We start from the raw sequence: 12,872 nt of genomic DNA on the forward strand, positions 1-12,872 counted from the left end.
GCAGACGCGTCGTCATACGGATTCGGAGGCGTTCTTCTCCAGAAGTGGGAGGAAGAATGGAGGCCAATCGCCTACATGTCGCGGTCGCTCACACCTACGGAGCAGAGACATGCACAAGTGGAGAAGGAGGCTCTGGCGCTGACCTGGGCCTGCGAGAGATTTCGAAACTTTCTCATCGGGAAGCATTTCCTGATGGAGACGAACCACAAGCCTCTCCTGAGTCTCCTGGCGTCCCAAGCCTTGGACGCCTTACCTCCGCGGATCCAACGCTTCAGGATGCGACTCATGCGCTATTCTTACTCCATCTCTCATGTCCCAGGAAAGTGCTTGTGGACAGCCGACACGCTGTCTCGATCTCCCATGGAGAGGGTGGAGACACCAGCCGACAAGGAGTTGCTCGAAGTTACGAACATCTACGCGGACATGGTGATGGAGAACCTACCGGCGACCACCGAATACCTAAGAAAGCTGAGAGAGCAGCTGCGGAGGGACAGTGTGTGTGCACGTGTGATGCAGCTGTGCACAGAAGGCTGGCCCGAACACGGTCCAAATGAACCGGCACTCGGGCTGTACAGAGCAGAGCAGGCGTTCCTTACAGTCCACGACGGAATCTTACTGAAGGGACAGAGACTCGTCATACCCCCAACCATGAGAAAAGATGTCCTCGCCAAACTGCATGAAGGTCACCAAGGCGTGGTAAAGTGTAGACAGCGAGCACGGCAGTCAGTATGGTGGCCCGGGCTGAGCCAACAGCTGAACGAGTTGGTTCTCAACTGCCGAACATGCTGCAAGGAGAGACGGAACCGGAGGGAGCCAATGATTATTCCATCACCTTACCCAGGCCGACCATGGGAGGAGAAGTTGGGTGCAGATCTGTTCGTGCTCGGAGGCAAGACCTACTTGCTGGTTGTGGACTACATGTCAAGGTACGTGGAGATAGCTTCGTTGGCCTCCTCAAAATTGGATGAGGTAATTCGCCACCTTAAGTCGATCTATGCACGCCACGGGTTTCCCGACCTTCTAGTTTCGGATGGAGGGCCCCAGTTCTCCGGAACGGGCTTCAGGGCTTTCGCGGAGTCCTACGGGTTCCGTCACATTACAAGTAGCCCACAATATCCACAAGGAAATGCCGAGGCAGAACGTGCCATTCAGACAGTCAAAGGCCTCTTGAAAAAGGCAGATGACCCCTACCTGGCCTTACTCGCATACAGGGCTACCCCTCTTGAAAACGGGTACAGTCCGGCTCAGCTTCTCATGGGGAGGGGACTCCGCACAACGGTGCCTGTCCTTCCTGCCCTGCTCGACCCAGCCGTCCCTGACCGAGATGCCGTTGTACGGAGTGAACGGGAGAAGAGGACAAAAGATGCTCAACGTTACAACATGCGGCATCGGGCACAGAACCTCGTCAGACTCGACCCAGGACAGGATGTGTGGATTAAGGACCAAGGAGCGGAAGGAGCCATCATTGAAAGACATGCTTCCCCACGATTATATCTGGTGGAGGAGCCCCATGGGACCATCAGGCGAAACCGTCGTCATCTCATCTCAATGAGGTCCTCGCCTAAGCAGAGTGACCGTGGTGCAGCGGAACAGTTCTCGGGAAGCGTTCCAGGAAAACCATCAGCTGAACCACCGCAGCAGAACCTTCCAGACCCACCAGCTACTCCAAATACCAAGACCAGGTTTGGGAGAGTCGTGGTGAAACCAACCAGGTTGGACTTATAAGCCCCTCCCCCCCCCCCTCTTCCTCCTACGGTTTCGGTACAATCGATGAGGCTGTGCTTGTAAGGGTGTTTGAATTTATTTAAAAAAAAAAAAAAACATAACGGGGGAGCTGTATGGTGTGATGTGTTTGAACGTGCTGTTTTGTTCGCTCTACAATGTCTAGCTGGTTGCAGAACATATGTGTGTTGGAGCCATTGTTGAAAATAAGAATGACATTTGTTTTTGTGCACGTGATCTTTTGACACAGGCTGAGATAGGAGCAGACCTCTCAACTACGAGGCAGAATAATCCTCAAGGTCTGTTGAATCATTGGCAGTCTACCCAATGATTCTAGAAAGGGGAGATGTGGTGTAATTGTGTACAGCATGACGATAGAGTCGCGGGTCAACTACGTCATGGGTGTGCGTCGAGAGCGGGAGACGAGAGTGACTGGAGAGAGAATACATGCTTCGGGAAAGCTCAATAAAAGTTATCCACGTTAACACGACAGCTGGACTCACGTGTGCCTGACTTGATAACACGACAGTTGCCAGCCAATCACAGGGCACACATATACTGTAGATACAACCATTTGTGCTCATACTCACAGAGGGACAATTTAGAGAGTTCAACTGACCATCAATAATGTTCTTGGAATGTGGGAGGAAACCAAAGTACCCGGAGAAAACCGACACAGGTACGGGGAGAACATGCAAACTCCACACAGGAAGCCGGAATCGAAGCCTGCACTGTGAGGCCGACGCGCTAAATAGTCGATCACCAGGCCTCTCTTCTGTCATACAATTATAATAACAATAATCATAATCATCATTATGATGGAATTGCTCAGGCAGTCTTGATGAGAATATTAAAATCACGTATTGCATTTTTTTCTTTGCTCAGTATATAACAGCAAAATAAATGCAATAGTCAGTTATCAGACAGTAATCATTGTTTTTTATATAGATTTTAATTGAACTGTGGATTGAAACTCCAAAACCCTGTAAATAATTCTATTTCTTCTCTTCATCAGTAGTTCAGGAGATAGCTACCTGGTAGTCTTATTAGTGCTCTGTAATTTATTTTCTCATTTTCCGCCACAAAAGATTTTTCATTTGGGATCTGTGAAAATTAAGTTTGTATTTTTTTTTTCTATTGCAGTCGACACAACATGAATGGATGACACGTTCTTTCTGCGAGTTATTAGAAGTGTCACTGTTATTTCCTCCCACACATTCTTACAGTGTGTCCTGACAAAGAACCGGGGCTGAAGCCATGGATGCCGGGACATAGTAAACATCATCGTGTTGTCATCAGTTATGGCAGGAAGGTCCTCCTCACAACTTCTGCTACTGTGCACTCCATTGAGATTCTTCATGGAGGTGAGACAAACAAATCCATGTTTTACCCATTGTTTTTACTCTGCGGGGCAGCACTCTGTCCATTCCAATGTCATCCTTAAAGCAATGAGGATAGTGCTTGGATCAGTGATCCTTAATAATTTCGCTACTGGCTAATTTGGCTTCAGTGTGAATACTACACTTTCCATTTTTGTTGTGAACTTGTGACATGTTGTGAACCGGAAAGTTCCAGTTGCCCTCAATCGGATACTCCTTAAAAAACCATGACCATGCATGACTGAGAATTTTCTTTGGCCTTGTCCCTGATCCTCTGAATTTTCTCATATGAAAGGGGATTAGCTGTCTCAGAAAAATCCTTGCAGCTCCTGGGATTATTTCTAAGAGTTTTGCGCCATGGTTAATGAGTTGATTTAAGATTCAAGCACCTTCATAATCGGTGCCTCAGAGTCAAAGATCTTTCAAAGACAAAAATCATGCTTTGCTATTATGTAATTGGCGATATGTGCTCAAGGCAAAGCTTTGCCCAATGATCAAAGAATCTAATGTGGTGAAAGCAAGACCTTGCATGTGTATGCATTGCCTGTACTGAAGCATAAATGGTGGAAAGAAAGGAAGTGTCTGAGGGCACTGGAGCTAAAAAAACAACAACAACAAAAAATCAAGAGCCTTAACCTTCCCGCTCCCTGTTGTCTCTCCTGAACTTGTGTCTATCACCTACTCAGGGAAACTGGTCATTGCTGACACCAACCGGGCGATTCTTCTTCGAACAAAACACATTCTTATTGGAAATAAAGGGGAACTGCACATTGGAAGTCAAGACTGTCCTTACAAGGGCAACCTTACCATTTCTCTGTTTGGAAGGTAAAGTTCAGTAAAAAAACAAAATAATGTGTGTGTGTGTGTGTGTGTGTGTGTGTGTGTGTGTGTGTGTGTGTGTGTGTGTGTGTGTGTGTGTGCGTGCGTGCGTGCGTGCGTGCGTGCGTGTGTGTGTGTGTGTGAGAGAGAGAGAGAGAGAGAGAGAGAGAGCGAGAGAGTATGTGTGGGTGTGTGTGTGTGTGTGAGTGAGAGAGAGAGAGACAGAGAGAGAGAGAGAGAGAGAGCAAGAGAGAGAGAGAGAGAGAGAGAGAGAGAGAGAGAGAGAGAGAGAGAGAGAGAGAGGACGAGCGCGTGTGTGCACTGTACAAACTGTACGTACAAACATTCTTGCATTGTGTGAGACACACAATGCCGGTAAAGTAAAGTGCACACTGAGTGGCATGAAACATTTCATACGATAACCATTAGACTTGACTTTAGTGACAAGATACTGCACTCTTCTCGGTGGCTTTTTTTATTTTTGAAAATGACTCTTGCGCACTGCTGTTCCCAGGTCAGATGACACTGATCAGGAGCACAGCTATTTTGGCCGCAAATACATTGGTGTAGGGACCGGAGGGATTTTGGAGATCCACGGAGCAAAGAAGCTCTCATGGACTTTCTTGAATAAAACCCTCTATCCCGGAGAAAGCCACCAAAATCACTACCTGTTGGAGAGAAGCTGGGGGAACCGAGGCATCATTGTCCATGTAATTGACCCCAAGAAAGGAGAGGTACTGAGTGATGACAGGTGAGTAGACACTCAAATTTGAGGCGATTTCTCTCTCTCTCTCTCTCTCCTCAACCATTTGGTTTTCTTTTTGTACTTTGTATATTCAACAGCTTTTATTGCTTAAATCCACACTGTGCAGAGCAGCAAACTTTATTTTATGATCTAGAAACATTTTCAGGAGGGCCATTTCAAACAAACATCCTTAAACTTAAATTTAGCATTTTTTGATATCAAAGTCACAAGGCATTAACACATTTTGGAAGTGAAAAAGGCCCTACAATGATGACACCTCAAGGCGAAATAACTGAAAGGGCAAACTATATTCACTGTTTATTCATGATCAATTTCAATTAAAGGGATATTTCACAAATGTATGCCATTTGCAGCAGTAAAATGTTTTTCCGATAATTAACTTCATAATCTTATAGTTTGCCGCCATGTTTATTGAACACATTGCTAGATACCCGGCATCTGTCTATACATTGAACTCAACTACACAACAATGCACGCACACAGCTACCCCAAATGGAATGCACCTACGGCGTTAATTCTGAAAGATTGAAGACATCGTTTCCAGCCAATATTATGAAGGGAGATTCCACTCTTGATGTGAAAGATGCAGCAGTGCATGGATGATATTTTCAAACTACACTTTTGATAACGGGTGGATCAGGAGGTGCAACACACATGGTGCTGGTTTGCGAGCTACAACGCCATGGACAATCTTGGAAATAATATCGCCATATCTTGCACGCATGAGCAAAAGAGCACCGCTTTGGTCTGGTGTATCAGTGGTTTAATTCCGAGGGCTGACTCTGCCTGTCTTTTGTACAGCCCCACGAGTATGTGTGTGTGTGTGTGTGTGTGTGTGTGTGTGTGTGTGTGTGTGTGAATATATTTAAAAAAAAATCCTCATCTTGCCCCTCGGGTGGTGTCCGTCCCTCATTCAGCTCGGGTCCTCTACCAGAGGCCAGGAAGCTTGAGGGTTCTGCTCAGTATCTTTGCTGTTCCCAGCACTGCACATTTCTGGACTGAGATGTCCGATGTTGTTCCCGGGATCTGTTGCAACCACTCATCTAGTTTGGGGGTCACTGCCCCGAGTGCTCCGACCACTACAGGCACGACTGTCACCTTTACCTTACAGGCTCTCTCCAGCTCCTCTCTGAGCCCTTGGTATTTCTCGAGTTTTTCGTGTTCCTTCTTTCTGATGTTTCCATCACTTGGGATGGCTATATTCACTACAACAGCTTTCCTCTGTCCTCTATCTATGATCACGATATCTGGTTGGTTCGCCATTACCATCTTGTCAGTCTGGATCTGGAAGTCCCACAGGATCTTCACTCGGTCATTCTCTACCACCTTTGGAGGTGTTTCCCATTTTTACCTTGGGGTTTCCAGTCCATACTCTGCACAGATGTTTCGGTAGACTATGCCAACCACCTGGTAATGGCGTTCCATGTAGGCTTTCCAGTCTCAGGGTGCTGGATATGGGATGGAACCCATGTGTGTGTGTGTGTTTTAACAAAATAACAAAACAGGTTGATGTCTCCAAAATCAAAAAAATGAAAATACAGTCGAGAGTTTTTCATGCATTCCAAAAATTGAGGTCTGGTGACGGGTCTGCTTTCATTTCCATAGGTTTGACACATATCGCAGTGAGGATGAGAGCAATCGCCTTGCAAAGTATTTGGATGCTGTGGATGCAGGACTCATTGTCGCCATGGTGGTCAACGATGAGGGATCCAACAACTTGGAGGACTTCGCCAAAAAGAGCATCTTCAGGCTTGGCAGTCAGCATATCAACACTTTGGGATTTAGGTGAGCACACAAGAAAACAAATAATTTAAATATGATTTCAGCCATTATATTCTTATTTATTATCTTAAAGCACTCAAGTTATTCAGTATTACCACACTATTCCTGCTGCCATGCATGGTATCGAGTAAGGCGGCACCACATTGGACAAACATGAGATATGCAATATGGACATTGAATATTGCAATATCGATATTATTACGATATTTAACATGTATGAAATTACATTTATATTGACTAATGAAAGAAATTCATTTTTTTCATGGGTCAAAATAAGCATGCTCAATTACCTTATGAATTGAAATTTAACATTTTTGTGTCTGCATGTGTGTGTGTGTGTATGTGTGTGTGTGTGTGTGTGTGTGTGCGTTTGCGTGCATGCGTGCGTGTGTGTCTGAATTGAGGAGCTAAATTGTCTGGAACTTTATGCACCTGGTAGGGTCACCGATGGCAGGTGCATAAAGTTCCAGACAATTTTTTACCAGGTCCTAGATGAAGGATCACACAAAACACCGCTTAGACAATCACCAAGCCAATTATCAGATGAGGTGGCTCAGGCATCTAATTAGAATGTCTCCTGACACCTCCTTTGTCAATAGTTGTTGACGTTGTCATTAAAAGTTGGATTGCGAAGTAGAGGCTTGTGTCAAGATCAAGCATTTGCTTCTTGTAAATATGGGTAAGCATGTCACTAAGGGAGGATACATTTTCAGGAAGTGCATGGTATGCAGCCCTGACCTCCATCACCTAATCCTCTGAATCAATGTCGTGAAGAGCTCTTTCAAGTTTTTTACACTTTTCTGGAAGAGTGTTCTCTTCAATTGCTCTCAAAACTTCTTGTTTTAAAAGTAGAAGACCATCAAAGTGATAGATATCTTCTATCCTAGAAAACCTGTAATTTAGGCTGCTCAGGGCTGTGTCCACTTGCGGGATGAAAAACTCTACTGAACTTTTCCTATGGTGTCAACTCTCTCTCTGCCCTCATATTTGAACTGCCATTTGGTTTTACGTTGTCTTTTGGCAGGAAACATCATCTTAATGTCTAAAGTTTCAGCTATTTCTCTAGTCTCAGTTTTGGCATCAGCCACTGTGCCTGAACTTTTCCAGATACTTTTGGACTGGACATGTCTCTCTTTCAAGAACCTCAAGAGAACTCGTGGGGCTCTGCAAAAGTTTGCTGACACGATTAACCCGATAAAGTATGTTGTACCAAATATTTGTCCAAGTCATAAGCTCATTATTTATGTTGGTTACTGTTGACAATGTCTCAGAGTCCTTCTTCTCTATGGAGGCATTTTTCATGACCATCTTAAATTTCTCTTTGATGAATCTTTATAGAGGTTTGTCATTGTTTTGTGGAAAAATAATATCTTGGCAGAAGTGCGGGGAGGGAAGGATCATTTTGTTTTGAGTGAACTCTTTTCACTGTTTGCTCGCCATTGTGCAGAATCATCTGATAGCATTCATGTGGTTGAAGCTGTAACTTCATGCTGGGATTTTTCTTTTTCCGTGGACACAGACCGAACTAAAATAAATGCAGAAAATGCATACAATTGTTTCACGAAAGGCCAGAGCATCTGTCGGAAAAATTTAAAAAGTAAATAAACACTCAAAATATACCTGGATTGAGCCTTTGTGAAGGTGTTCTCTCCTCCCTGTCAAAAGAGTCAGGGTCTGTGCTTTGGGCTGGGACGGTAGCTGTGCTGGAGTTAGTAGTGGGCGCGTAAAGGTCACAGTACTATGCGTAGATGCAGAATGTGCTCAAAGTAAATATAACAGGAACTTTGTAAGTAATGGTAAAATAAATCTTGAAAAAAATAAAACAGAGAATAGAGAATAATTTAATCACACGTTGCATCTTCAGGATTTAAAGGGCTGTAGGTGCAAAAACACATCTCAGTAAAAATAAATAAATAAATAAATAGATAAATAAATAAAAGATTCTAATATAATTCCGTTTTCGATGATAGTCAGTGTTAAAACGAATTCCTCCTTAATAACATCATGCTGACATCGACACTGTTGTGGCATGTACTTTTAAAATAAAGGACATTTATTCAATTAAAATATTCAATATTCTGAGATAATATGTATCCTACACTTATTTCATGTGAATAAACAGTGTGTCAAGTGTACACTATAACATTACTGTACTTCAGAAGGTTTAAGATCATAAAAAGCAAAGCGACTTAACTTGATAAGTGGAAAATATTTCTACTACATTACCATAACGTAGCCTTACTTTGACTGCACAGTGTGAGTTTGAACCTTATGGCCAAACAAAATTTTCAGTTTGTCATTTTAAAAACTCATTTAAGAAACTAAAGTACTGTTCAAAAGTGACACCGTAATTTAATGTGTCTTCAGAACGCGAGCGTGCTGATGCTATTTGTTTGCTTGTGTTAGTTAACAAGTCATCATTGAGATAGCAGAGCAGGTATGCTGCTTTGAGTTGAGAGACATAAAACTACAAGGTAACATATCACACACCGTTGTCTGTTTGCTTTCTTTGCTCTTCCCTTTCTTTTTGATTTCACTCCGTTTCATTTTGTCGGAGATGTGAGGCTGCTGCCCTGTGTTCTCATGTTTGTTTACTTAGGATAACGACTGAACAAGTGCACTCTGAGTGAGAGAGTGAGAGGCAAGGAAGGAAGGAGGGAGCTTGATTTCGAGGGTTCTTTTAATGAATTTGAGAAGGACAATTGTCACTGCAACGTTCAAATGCTACTTGACGTGTGGTGAATTAATTCTCAAGAGCGGCTGTGTGGGTCATAAGTGTTGGCCCTCTCTCTGTGGGGGCCTTAAGCAATTGCCTGTTTTGCCTAATGAGATGAGCAAAATGACACAAAATGAGCCAAAACTATAAAATAACACTGCCATTGTCTCTAATGTTATGTTCATGTCCCAATTTATTAGCTGCAAAGTTATCTATAGTTCCATCCATCCATTTACCGCCACTTATTGGTCGGGTCGCGGGGGCAGCAGCTTTAGTAGGGAAACCCAGACTTCCCTCTCCCCAGCCTCTTATTCTAGCTCTTCCGGGTGGATCCCGAGGCGTTCCCAGGCCAGCTGAGTGACGGTCTCTCCAGTCTGTCCTGAGTCGACCACGAGGTCTCTTGCCAGTGGGACACCTCACCAGGGAGGCATTCAGGAAGCATCATAATCAGATGCCCGATGGTCTCCTCCCGATGGGACATGCCCGGAACACCTCATACAGGGAGGCGTTCAGGAGGCATCCGAATCAGATGCCCAAGCCACCTCATATGGGTCCTCTCGATGTGGAGGAGAAGCGGCTCTACTCCGAGCCCCTTCCGGATGACCGAGCTTCTCACCTTATCTCTATGGGAGAGCCCAGACACCCTGCGGAGAAAACTCATTTCGGCCGCTTGTATCCGTTATCTCGTTCTTTCGTTCACGAACCCAAAGTCGTGACCATAGATGAGGGTTGGGTCGACTGGTAAATTGAGACCTGCGCCCTTTGGCTCAGCTCCTTTTTCACGACAGGTCGATACCGCATCACGGCAGACGCTGCACCGATCTGCCTGTCGATCACATGCTCCCTCCTGCCCTCACTCGTGAACAAAACCCAGAGATACTTAAAATCCCCAACCCGGTGAGGGCACTCCACCCTTTTCCGACTGAGGACTATTCATCCCAACTGCTTCACATTTGGCTGTGAACTGCTCCAGTGAGACTTTGAGATCCCGGCTTGGAGAAGCCAATAGCGCCACATCAGCTGCAAAAAGCAGAGACGCAATACTGAGGCCACCAAACCGGACCCCCTCAACACCTCGGCTGTGCCCAAAAACTCTGTCCATAACGTTTATGAACAGAATCAATGACAAAAGGCAGCCTTGGCGGAGGCCAACCCTCACTAAAAAACGATTCTGACTTACTGTGACCAATGCAAACCAAACTCTTACAATGGCGGTATAGGCAGTGAACAGCCTGTATCAGGGGCTTCGGTACCTCATTCTCCTGAAGCACCCTCCACAGAACTCCCTGAGGATTGAACGTCTTTTCCAAGTCCACAAATCATATGTATACTGGTTGAGTCCCATCGAGGATGGTGCACTGCCTCCCCCAGCTGAGACGTCAGATGGTGGATTAGAATTTCCTTGAAGCTGTCCTGAAGTCCGCTTTCATGGCTTCACCGAATGCTTCCCGTGCCCGAGATTTTGTGACCGCTGCAACCGCTGAAGCTGCACTCTGCTTAGCCAGCCGGTACCCATCAGTTGCCTCTGGACTCCCAGTAGCCATAAAGCCTGATAGTACTCCTTCTTCAGCTTAACGTTAGCCCTTACGGCCGGTGTCCACCATTGAGTTCGGGAGTTGCGGCCCAATGTGGGACAAATAAAAGATATCTTTTATTAACACATTATGTTTTTTAATCGCGTTAATCTAAATTTTAATCTCGAACTTTATTGTTTCTGTCGGTGGGTTGCCGTTTCATATTCTTTTTCATGTGTTGGCTTGTAGTTAAGGGTGGGGAAACAATTGTCAGTCACAGACTGATTAGCTGTCATTATGTTTGGGCTTGTTTAGCATCAGATGATTGACTCCCATTGTAGTTGGGCGGGCTAAGTCAGCAGCGGTGAGGAAAGGAGAGGTGAAAATGGACATGCACGTGAGAGGTCGCGGCACAATGAATGGAACATTTACGTTTCAAAAACGCCCGACGGTACTATTGATAAAAGTAGATTGTTGTGCCTAATTTTTAAGGAGTTTGCTGACCACCGAAGCAGCTCAAGTTTAGCCTCCCACATAAATGCAAAGCACCCAGTCGCGAGTGCATCCACAGGTAACGTTAGCACCGAAAGCAAGCTAAAGCAAAGCTCTGCCAAACTAAACTCAAGGAGAACACCCCGCGTACGAGACATGAAGTCAGCACAGTTGCTGTGTCCTCAGTAGCCTACCAGAAGTGGTTGATGTTTATTTCAGCACTTAATTTTCTCATGATGAACTGTGTTATTTCTGACGTGCTAACTTACAGGACTGTGATTTAAGGGTCTCCTTTATTTATTTATTTATTTATTTATTTAAATTATCTGGTGCAAGTTCAGTGTTGAGTACTTGTATTGCTCAGAAAAATGCCCTTACTGTTTTTGATATGTTAACCTAAGCACTTTTCATGGACCTGATGTTCTATTTTTATTTTGTAATTATTTGGAGATTTACAAAAACAAACAAAACGGTGATATTCACCCTGGTGGTCGAAAGTAAAGCTTGCAGGTAGGACTTGGGACGAGTCTCAACTACAGCAGCAAGTGAATGGCTCGGACTGCATCTGTTCAAGTCTGTTTACAAACAATGACAGACTTTATAATGCCTTTTTTTTTGTCTTTTGACTCTTTTTTGTCTGCCTCAATAATGTAGTCATGAATTAAAAATAAAATAGGGGTTTTCTCAGCACATTTGAGATGAGATTAAAATATACATTAATTAGATCCATTAATTGCAGATTATAATTAATTAATCTCACAATTTTTAAATGCTTAACAGCACTAGTATTTTGTGGTATGCATAATGAATGTTCAATTATCGCAATGATGATTTGTTTCCTATCCAGCAATTAGCACTATGAGCTACGTCAGGTGGTTGAAAATTAGAGTTGTTTCGTTAAAAACATCAAGCATATTGTGTGGTGTTCCCTTCAGCATCATTTCCTATCACTTGCCAAATTAGATAATGCTCATACCCCTGTTGAGTCAGTGCTGACAGTTGTGCCCCTCTAATTAATCCCCGCAATGTGGAGGAGCTTTTGGTTTGAAAGCTAATGGCTTTCAATAAAATGTTACAAAGATACAATCTCAGTTTTGTTTGCATACAACCCCCCCCAAAAAAGCGAACAAACCATAAAGTCTATCGCGTACATCCACGGAGCACCAAATTTGTCTGCTTGCACCTCGATCAAATACAACAAAATCACGTTTGAACCCCTGCTGTGCAAAACAGACCTCCATTCAGCCCATATCAAATGTGTTCTGCTCTTTTTTTTAACCAAATTTGCAGATGCGCAGCATCGCGAGGCATAAATGTCCATTGAGGCGTAGCGCGTCTCCCAAATTCACAAACACGCTGAACAAGAAAGACCATGATCGCAATCTCCTTTGTCAATAGTGATGAAAGAGTGTTCTTTTAATCATAAAATTAGTGAGAAAACATGACTACAGTTTCTCTGACAGTGGATTTTAGCAAGCTAAGACTACTTTTAGCAATGGTAATTACTTGCACAGGCACATGACCTGTGTGTTACAAAAAGAATGAGAGTAACAATGCCATTCTTATCAGCCAGGTTCTGTTGCTGCAAAGTACACCAGGAGATCATGGAGGCGCTTTAATGAAAAGAGAAAAACAAAAACGGAAAAAAAAACATGAATTGAGCAAGGGTTTGAATTTGCTCT

General features: G+C 44.0%; 1 protein-coding gene across 1 annotated transcript in view; it reads left to right on the forward strand.

Annotated features, from left to right (window-relative positions):
• Nucleotides 1-12,872, forward strand: part of cemip (cell migration inducing hyaluronidase 1) — a 162,005-nt gene that overhangs the window by 63,763 nt on the left and 85,370 nt on the right. The window contains exons 3-6 of the mRNA XM_052063842.1: nt 2,949-3,086; nt 3,788-3,926; nt 4,435-4,671; nt 6,292-6,471. Of these exons, the coding sequence (XP_051919802.1) occupies nt 2,949-3,086; nt 3,788-3,926; nt 4,435-4,671; nt 6,292-6,471 (694 nt within the window). The remainder of the gene's footprint in view (nt 1-2,948; nt 3,087-3,787; nt 3,927-4,434; nt 4,672-6,291; nt 6,472-12,872) is intronic.

This window comes from Hippocampus zosterae, chromosome 4 (assembly GCF_025434085.1).
Source record: "Hippocampus zosterae strain Florida chromosome 4, ASM2543408v3, whole genome shotgun sequence".
NCBI lineage: Eukaryota > Metazoa > Chordata > Actinopteri > Syngnathiformes > Syngnathidae > Hippocampus > Hippocampus zosterae.